Source organism: Trachypithecus francoisi, unplaced genomic scaffold (genome assembly GCF_009764315.1).
Source record: "Trachypithecus francoisi isolate TF-2019V2 unplaced genomic scaffold, Tfra_2.0 Lachesis_group19, whole genome shotgun sequence".
NCBI lineage: Eukaryota > Metazoa > Chordata > Mammalia > Primates > Cercopithecidae > Trachypithecus > Trachypithecus francoisi.
Genome location: NW_022681464.1, coordinates 31,760,294 through 31,770,318, shown reverse-complemented (window position 1 = coordinate 31,770,318; position 10,025 = coordinate 31,760,294). Strand labels below are relative to the sequence as shown.

Here is a 10,025-nt window from a genome sequence, read left to right as displayed (position 1 = left end):
GTTCCACTTGATTGTGCATTTGAGATTCACACCAAATGAATACGGTAGCACCTCTCTATACTGTATCCAGAGATTAACTGAATGCTAAATGCCTACTTACCACTATGCATGCCAGGTAACTGGTTATCATCTCCTTCGCCCTGGGAGCCATGGTACCACAAGGACTTCTTTGATAGGACACTTCTAATAATTTAGGATAGTATTAAGTGACAACATTAGTATATATATTAAGTGACAACATTAGTATACTTGAAATTTTAAAAGAAACCACACTTTTGGGGAACATTCTAAAGCCTTTATTTAGCATCAGGTAGATTAATTCATTATAACACTTGTTAACTTCAAGACAGCAATTAAAATCATGTACTGGCAGCTACCTAAGGCCCCTGGGAGCAATATCTCAGTCTGGGGTTTGGGTGGATAAATACTAAAAGATTAATGTGCCCCAATTAAAGGGGCAAAACTACTGTACAGTAGGTCTCCACACATATTTTAAGTACACAAGTACCTTGCAAACTTGAAATGCACAAGACCTCCTTTTATATAGTTTGATAATTACATGAGTGCAACTTAATTTCTCTAGCGGCATTTGCCACTGGAAGTGGAAGCATTTAACAAGGTTTGTCATTATGTAATGGTGATTAAAATCTGTATTTCTAGGGCATTTTTGTGAATTGCTGATTTTATACATATTTTCAATTCAAATGTAAACTTAAACATTTTAATGATACTGCAGAAAACTGTAAAAGTAAATTCAGAGCACTAAGTAAATTAAATACTTTTCCAGTTTAATTCTTTAGAATTTTCAAATCAGAAATATCTATTCTGAATATTCAGGCATTTTTTTCTTCTTGGAAGATGGAAGGGGTAAAATTGGGAGGATTAGTATGAATAAAAGCCATCTTATCAATGGAGTCTTTATAAAATGACATAACCTCTACATTTGAGCAATAAACATTGTATAGGACGAGAGTTCTAAATATGTCAAAGGTTACATCTAAAACATTCAAGCATGACAGCATAAAAATATTCAAAATAACTTGATTTGGGATTACTATATAGTTCCATAAAGCTAAAGTTACATTTAGGTATAAACCTTCAGTAAATATGGCAACAGCAACCATAAAAAGCATATTCCCCAACATACCTCTATATAAAATAGTATTCCAAATAAGTACGTTTTATAGTAAAATTATGCCTAAGACTTTCATCACCAGTATCACCTTATACCCTGCTTTTGTTGGGGGTGAAATGCAATTATGAATGTTTTTTCTTTTGTTTTTTAAAGATAAGTAGAAACCAAGGGAAAAAAATTTAAAAACATAGGTTTAAGACTTATTTGTAGATTAGCCAAACACCCTGACTTGTGTGCATTTTAATAAATGTCAGGCAAATTGAAGTAATTTCTGTCCCAGTAGCTGCCAGAGTAAATCCAGTCCTGTGCTCCATTGTAGGGATTAGGACCTTGATGGAACCACCTGTTAAAAGAAAAAGGACAAGATTTACAGGGAAACTGGAAAGTCACAGGCTGTTGCTTCACTAGCTTGCGGTATTTTTCTATTGCAGCAACTCATTCTGGGAGGGATTTCTAAAGAGATGCCGAAGTGATGCTGTTTTTCTGCTTAGGTAGGGAACAGGTCTGTGGAATAATACTCCAAAAGGGGTAATGATGCCATGCAAAAGGAATATGGATTTCCCACCAGGATCTAGCAAGCTACTTGACCCAAGCAGGGTCTTCTAATAGGTTGGTTCGAAACAATGTATTTGTCTAACAGGTTCACCCTCTAGCCCGGGGCTTATTTTCCACAGCAAGGCATTCTTTTAAGCAGTTGGGAACAAATTAGAATAAGGACATTAACATTGACAGCACACACACAGCAGTATGTAAGGCACCTGGGTCAGTGTAAATGCCCTTCACACTTTTTTTTTTTTTTTTTTGAGACGGAGTTTTGCTCGTTACCCAGGCTGGAGTGCAATGGTGCGATCTCAGCTCACCACAACCTCTGCCTCCCAGGTGAAAGCGATTCTCCTGCCTCAGCCTCCCAAGTAGCTGGGATTACAGGCATGCACCACCACACCCAGCTAATTTTGTATTTTTAGTAGAGACAGGGTTTCTCCACGTTGGTCAGACTGGTCTCAAACTCCTGACCTTGAGATCCGCCCACCTTGGCCTCCCGAAGTGCTAGGATTACAGGTGTGAGCCACTGCGCCTGGCCTCAAACTCTTAAAGCTCCGTTTTACAGATGAGAAGCTGAATGTCTAAGCAGTTAAATAACTTGCCCAACCTCGTAACTGATGGCAAATTTAGGTTTAATGTTAAAGACCATGATTTTTCTAATATACCATGCTACACATAACCCAAAAGACATGAAGAGACATTTCTGAAGACATACAAATAGCCAACAGGATATGAGAAAATGTTCCACATCACTAATTAGGAGGGAAACGTGAATAAGACCCACAAGATTATTATCTTACACCAGTTAGGATGGCAATTATTAAAAAGAAAAAACATGCTGGCAAGGATGCAAAAAAAAGCGAGCTCATACACTGGTAGTGAGAATATAAATTGGTAGAACCACTATGGAAAACAGTATGGAGATTTTTGTGGTTTTTTTGTTGTTTTTTTGAGACAGAGTCTTGCTCTGTTGCCCAGGCTGGAATACAGTGGCACGTTCTCGGCTCACTGCAAACTCCACCTCCCGGGTTCACGCCATTCTCCTGCCTCAGCCTCCTGAGTAGCTGGGACTACAGACACCCGCCACACGCCCAGCTACTTTTTGTATTTTTTTAATAGAGACGGGGTTTCACCATGTTAGCCAGGATGGTCTCGATCTCCTGACCTTGTGATCTGCCCGCCTCGGCCTCCCAAAGTGCTGGGATTACAGGCGTGGGCCACTGTGCCCGGTCAGAGATTTCTTAAAAAAACTTAACTACCATAGGATCCGGCACTCCCACTACTGGGTATCCAAAGGAAAGGAAGTCAATGTATCGAAGGGATACCTGCATCCCTATGTTTATGACAGCACGATTCACAATAACAAAGATATGGAATTAACCTGTGTCCATTAATGGATGAATGGATAAAAGTCAGTGGAAATAACTTTTTTTCAGGCCTGGGACAACTCGGCAGGGTTTGTGTTAGATAGGCCCTTGCTCTGGGGTCAGTGTCTGGCATCCCTGCCTCATCCCACACAGCAGCCTGCCTGAGGGCTCAGCCACATCCCCTGACTCAGGCACGCACCTCGTCTTCCAGTCCTCTTCTGACTTGGACCTGTTTTTGCGGGCTGCTCTTTGTTTTTCCTCAAGTCGTTTTTTTTCTTCACTAGCTTGATCTAAAATAAGAACATCAATACAAACCATTAACACTCTACATAGAGGATGCCAGGCACAGTATTAAGCACAAGAACTTCACAAAAGAACCATCTACACGTTCTCCCCTTTTATTAGAACACAAATACCAGAGTCAAATATCAAGCAAAAATTGTAACAGATACCTGGACTAGTAAGAGGCAGAGCTGGTATCACAGACGCAGCATCTCTTTGACAGCCTATGCTCTTAACAACCTTGCCAAGAACAACCTGCTTATTCTTAAGGCCAAAACAACTGTGTTAAATTCTTCAATGAAAATTTGGGTGTAAAAACTAAATAAACGTGAAATTATTCTAAATTCTTAGTGAGACCTCACAGAGCTCCTTCAGATGCCATTCTTAAGAAATTTAAACAGTCTTCCAAAATACTGTTGCAGTGTCTCACTTTTTCTCCACTGTGGCACTATGACATGTTCGATGTGATGGCTGCATCATAAAAGGCCATGTGGTGATTCTATCATAAGAGGCTACCTGGTGTGGGAGAGGATGTTTAGCAGCATCCCTGGCCTGCAGATGCCAGTAGTACCTCCTAAGAAGTAACAACCAAAGTCTTCAGACTTTGCTACATGTCTTCTTGGGGGAGAAAATGCCCCCCTTTTGAGAATCACTGGATTGGAAGAAATTTATAAGATAAAAATGGGCTGGATGCAGTGGCTCACACCGGTAATCCCAGCACTTTGGGAGTCTGAGGCGGGTGGATCACCTGAGGTCAGGAGACCAGCGTGGCTAACATGGTGAAACCCCATATCTACTAAAAATACAAAAATCAGCCATGTGTGGTGGCGCGTGCCTGTAATCCCAGTTACTCAGGAGGCTGAGGCACAAGAATGGATTGAACCCAGGAGGTGGAGGCTGCAGTGAGCTGAGATTGTGCCACTGCACTCCAGCCTGGGAGACAGAGCGAGACTCTGTATAAAAAAAGAAAAAAAAAATGTTGTAATTGATACCCCATTTACCCTGATGTGATTATTACATATTGTATGCCTCTATCAAAATATCCCACATACTACGTAAGTATATACACCTACTTATACCAACACACAAAAACATTTAAGTTATAATTAACCAAGGGGAGGCCGCACTCTCCTCTGAGGCTGACAAGGTGCTATGTAAATTCTGAAGCAGACAGTGACTTAATTAGTCAGAAAATGCCTCTGGCCAACTCCAGTATATTAAATTCTCAGGGGAGTATTACCACAATAATATGAGCTAATAAGGTCTGCCCAGATTTCCAAATGTAAAATAAAAGTTACTGAATTTAAACTGAATGTTAACTCAAACTTGATCTCTAAGAGAGACTAAAAGTGCTCGTACCCCAATGATGCTAACAATCACCAGGAATAAAACAAAGCAGCATCCCCCGAGAAACGAGTCTTCACTGGCTAGTTACCTATCTCTCCATTTTCCATGGCTCTAATGTCAGGCCGTAACCTGCAGTCCGTCTTGGGAATCACACTCCCCATGTCTTTGTCTACTTCATTCAGAACCATTGCAAAACTAGTAAAATTATACATCTGAAAAGAAGCAAAAGGGTGAAATTAACATCGCCAAGGCGTAACGCAAAATGAAACGTCCTGAAAGTAGAAGAGGGTTGACTTGACAATGACCCCTTCCCTTTCGTGGTAACAATGGTCAGTCTTTCTCAGATCACACGTATCTAAATGTTTTCACCCAAATCTGCACCATCTGTGGGTATCTGTCTCAAAAAAATCTCAAAGCAGGCTTTGCAGAATAAATATCCTCTATCATGATCAACTTTAAATAGAACTCTAAGCAAACGCCAACATTCTTTTATCTTCATTAAAATCATTCCTTGCTGGGTCTGGAGGGCTGGTACTGACTAGGCTGCACCAGCTTATATTTAATCAGGACAAGTTTTACCGCTAAGTAGCTATTAAGCCCCAGTGAAGCCCTAACCCAACACATCTTCCCAGCCGGATGCCAGAGGGATGGACAGCATGATGCACTTACGATGCACGGAGCTCAGGCAAGAAGGGAGCACCCGGGAGTCAGTGGGGGCTCAGGATGCCAACCTGCCTGTCTCCATGCTGCCTGGGCTGAGCCTGCACGTGCCAGGACAGAGCGCCACGATGCTGAACACAGTGAGGCCACAGCCAGCAAGCCCAGTCTCACCTGGGCAGAATTTGGAGGCCGTGGGGCTATTCGCCATAGAAGAACGCTCCCAGGGATAATGAATACACTTTCAGAATCCGGCATTGGCATTTCATCCGACTCCTCAGAGGTGCTCATCTAGAAAAACCAACCAATGAACAAAATTTCAGTAAAAAGTTTTAAGATATAGTCAAGCACCACATAATGATATTTCAGTCAACAACGGACTGTAAATATGATGGCAGTCCCCTGAGGTTATAGTGGAGCATGTACAGAAATCTGCTATATGGCATTTGATTTTGGCATTGCAGATCAAGTAAGGGAAATGACTGATACTCAGTAACAGTGTTGGGACTTTTGGCTTTCCACATGAAAAAAGAGATAAAAATACATACACGATCTAAGTTTGTGTAAGTACACTGTGTGAGGTTCGCACAATGATGAAATCACCTAATGATTTCTTAGAACATATCCCTGTCCTTAGGAAAATATATACACACTTGCAAATTGTAAACCATCATGTATTGCACACCACTAGAATGTAAACTACATGAGGGCAGGGACACTGTGACTTTCTAATTCTTATATCCTTACTTTGAACAGTGTGGGAAGTCAATGGATACCTGCTGAATGCCCGAGTGGGTGCTGAGAGTCTCACAAGCTTTGTGTGTTGTGCCACTTAGTGTTACCCGCATTTAAGTCATTATCATCATCACTCTTTCCTATAGGGTTTTATGTTTTTAAGGCTGTTTCCTTTTTAAAGACAAAATAATTCATTTGAGTATTTATTTTTAATATTTTGGAGATAGGGTCTTGCTGTGTTGCCCAGGCTGAAGTACAGTGGTGCAATCACAGCTCACTGTAACCTAAAACTCCTGGGTTCAAGTGAGTTTCCTGCCTCAGTCTCCCAAGTAGCTGGGACTACAGGTATGTGCCACCACACCCAGCAAATTTTTTAAAAATGTTTTTCTAGAGATGAGGAGGTCTCATCGTGCTGCCCAGGCTGGTCTTGAACTCCTGCCTTCAAGCAATCCTCCTGCCTCAGCCTCCCAAAGCATCATTTGAGTATCTACTAAGGAACTTCTGGAGGCCCAGCCACTGGGGTGTTAGAGAAGCACCGTCACTACCTGACTTTTGTGGAGCCCACACACTAGAGAGGAACAATCTGAGAACAACAAAAGGTTACACCCTTGGGGAAGTCAACTAAATTTATCAATGGCACCAAACCAGGAGGGATCCCGAATGCATCTGATGAAAGAATTTTTCATTAGATGAAACACAGGGAGCCAGCGTTTCCTCGGGCTCCCCTCCCCGCGGCCCCAGCTATGCTACTGTTCTATGTATGTGGTCTTTATGCAACAACGCCTCGAGGAGAGGTCACGACCGCTTTTTAGACATGGAATGAAGGCTTTGGAAGGGTAAGTCATAGTCCCAGCATCACACAGTGAACAAATCTAGAACTACTGGCTAGAGACACATTCAGTGAATATACAGTTTACAAAACAGCACAGAGGTGACAACGCTAATGACACAAACTTCCCGCAGTGTCTGTGTTCAGGAACGTCCGAAATCCGTGGTAGGCAGATGACAGGAACACAGGAACGAGAGAGACCAGAAAAGCAGTGGATATGTGAGAATACCTGCTCTCTCCAAGAGGAAAAAAAAACCACTTTCTCCCAGACTGACCGGGAATTTAGGGAGTATCAGGAATGTTCTCTGGAATTTCACCGACATTCTTGGCCATCCCCACTCTGTGAAGAGAGTCGGAAGGCAAGCGTGTTGTGGAAATCGTCTTTGTCAAGGAGCTGCAGCTGAGGAGTTTGTGTCAGGGGTCCCAGAACCCCAGACATGCCCTTCTCAGCCCTGTCAGTTTCCTGCTGGCTGTGGAGCACAGTCGGCGCACAGTTCCCGTGGGCAGGAACACGGGATGCAAAGAGGGAAGCAGAACTGTGCACACACAGCTGATGGGAAACAAAGAAAGAAAGAAACAGCCCCAGACACAGGAAAGCTGAATGCTCCCGCCATTTAATAAATCTCTTTTCATTTTGGGAGCAAAGCTAACTCTGTCTCAAAAGAAAGTCACTCATAAATACACCTTCTGCTTTTGAGGAATCTTAGGGTTTCCTGAACTTTCACATGCATAAGAAACGTTAAACAGCCCCAGAGACTGGTCTTCAGTAGGCCTGAGGTGCAGCTGGGCCGCCTGCATTTCTAATGAGCTCACAGATGACACTCAAGATGCCAGTCTGAAGAAGTACTTCTGGCAGAAATGACTTTATCAGTCTTTACTATGAGCAGATACTATTCTGAGCCCATTATGTTTGTTAACTCATTTAACAGGTAGGTGCTATTATGGTGCCTGTGTTACAAATGAAGGCACTGAGGCAGAGAGATGAGAAATCTGGGCTTGTACTGCTCATCAGCGGTGGGGCTAAGATTCTAACCCAGAGTTTGCGCTTGGAACCATTATCTTGGTTACTGGAAAGGAATCCATCCTCAAACAAATATTTCCTGTCCAAAGAGGTACAGTCCTAGAGCAGTTATGCCTGGAGGGAAGGGGCAGGAGTTTGCCAACCACTGGAGCCTGCTTGGGACCACGCGACAAGAAGCCATGTGCCTCCCCTACTGGGATTTTACTGTCCCACAAAGAAAGTTTAGTAAGAAGAGGACAACAGCCCAGGGATAACTCCTTTCACTACGACAGTCCTAACTTCAGTAATTTCACGATAAGGAACAAGGCAACAAAACTGATAAGCATGAAAATGTCAGAGAGAATTTTGGAGGAAATTTTAAATCTTCAACAATTTCAACTTTCTATGCACATAAACAGGAGGAAAAGAAAATTTCTTTCATTAAGATGAACTCCAACATTCCAAAGCTATGTGAATTAAAGCAAAGTTCCACATATAACTGCTCCACAGTTAAAAAACTGATACGTGTCCATATCCTATACAAGCCTATGCCAAGTACTTGTTAAAGCAAATGTCTGATCATTAAAAAGAGGAAAGTGACATGCATGAGCAACAAGGAAGAAGAAAGTCAAATTGTGACCCTAGAGCAGGCCAACTCCAAAAGGATTAGTACACATTGAAGAATCCAGTGATTCCTTTGATACCACCTGACAGGATGTTCACCTGTTTGCTGTTCTTCTTCTCTTCTGTATTTTTCTTATCATTTTTTTTGTAAGCATCAAACGTGGCAGGGTCAACACTGTATAAACATTCCGTCCACTTCCCATAGAGGGCACAGAGCTTCTTTTTGCTGGCAAGAAAAACTGATGTTTAGTTAACAAACCAGTGTTTGTTTTTTTTTAAAGCTGACAGCACCTGGTATTTCCAGATGGTCTCCCATCCAAGTCCTAAACCAGCCTGACCCTGCTTAGCTTCCAAGAGCAGATGAGACCAGGCGTGTTCAGGGTGGCATGGCCATAGACTGTTTTGCTGCAATTGAATATTACTATAAAGGTGTGTACGAATCAGATTTTCTATTTTGTGTGTGCATGTGTGTGTGAGAGAGAGACAGAGACAGGGTCTCACTCTGTCACTCAGGCTGGAGTACAGTGGTATAATCATGGCTCACTGTAGCCTCAACCTCCTGGGCTCAAGGGTTCCTCCCACCTCAGCCTCCAGAGTAACTGGGTCCACAGGCATGCGCCACCACACCTGCCTAATTAAAAAAATGTTTTTTGTAGAGACAGGGTCTCACTGTGTTATCCAGGCTGGTCTCGAACTGGCTGAAGCAGTCCTCCCCACTCAGCCTCCCAAAGTGCTGGGAATACAGGCATGAGCCACTGTGAGCAGCCAAATCAGGTTCTTTAATGAAACAAACTTCCTTGTAGAAGAAAGATTTTTCAACTTATTAGAATGCTTGTTTCCTAGGTTATGGCAATGTTTTTTGTTTTTGTTTTTTAGATGGAGTCTCGCTGTCACCTGGGCTGGAGTGTGGTGGCACGATCTCAGCTCACTGCAACCTCCACCTCCCAGGTTCAAGCAATTCTCCTGCCTCAGCCTCCCAAGTAGCTGGGATTACAGGTGCCCACCACCACGCTCGGCTAATTTTTTTGTATTTTTAGTAGAGATGGGGTTTCACTATGTTGGCCAGGCTGGTCTTGAACCTAACCTCGTGATCTGCCCACCTCAGCCTCCCAAAGTGCTGGGATTACAGGCGTGAGCCACCACGCCCAGCCAACAATATTTTAATACCAACATTTTATCTAGTGAACAAAATCTATACTATTCAACATTTAAAATGGAAATTTTACCTTTTATCTTGAATGTAGCCTTCAACTTTGTGTAATTCCTTACCAAAAAGGCCACATGGCTTAAAATTCAACACACATTTGTCCCCAGTCCTATAAAGAAAATATTAAGTTCAGATTATCATTTATTACCAAAGCAGCAGTAGAGAAAAATAACTGTGATAACTTTTCTAGCAGCAGCTACTGTTTACGGATTTTCTCTGTGTGCCAGGCTCCACACTAAAGTGATAATGATTAATCCTCCATTGGTAATCTTCCCACCGTAAAGAAAAGGTATGTGAGG

The 10,025-nt window shown here is 42.4% G+C and overlaps 1 protein-coding gene across 6 annotated transcripts in view; it reads right to left on the bottom strand.

The window, feature by feature from the left end:
* Positions 1-280: 280 nt before the first annotated feature.
* OSBPL1A (oxysterol binding protein like 1A) overlaps positions 281-10,025 on the bottom strand; it is a 232,556-nt gene continuing 222,811 nt past the window's right edge. For all 6 annotated transcript variants that reach the window (XM_033178095.1, XM_033178096.1, XM_033178097.1 and 3 more), the window contains 6 exons: positions 9,746-9,835; positions 8,619-8,745; positions 5,506-5,622; positions 4,763-4,886; positions 3,245-3,335; positions 281-1,478 (listed from right to left, as the gene is read on the bottom strand). In XM_033178095.1, coding sequence (XP_033033986.1) covers positions 1,376-1,478; positions 3,245-3,335; positions 4,763-4,886; positions 5,506-5,622; positions 8,619-8,745; positions 9,746-9,835 — 652 coding nt within the window. In that variant the 3' untranslated portion in view covers positions 281-1,375. The remainder of the gene's footprint in view (positions 1,479-3,244; positions 3,336-4,762; positions 4,887-5,505; positions 5,623-8,618; positions 8,746-9,745; positions 9,836-10,025) is intronic.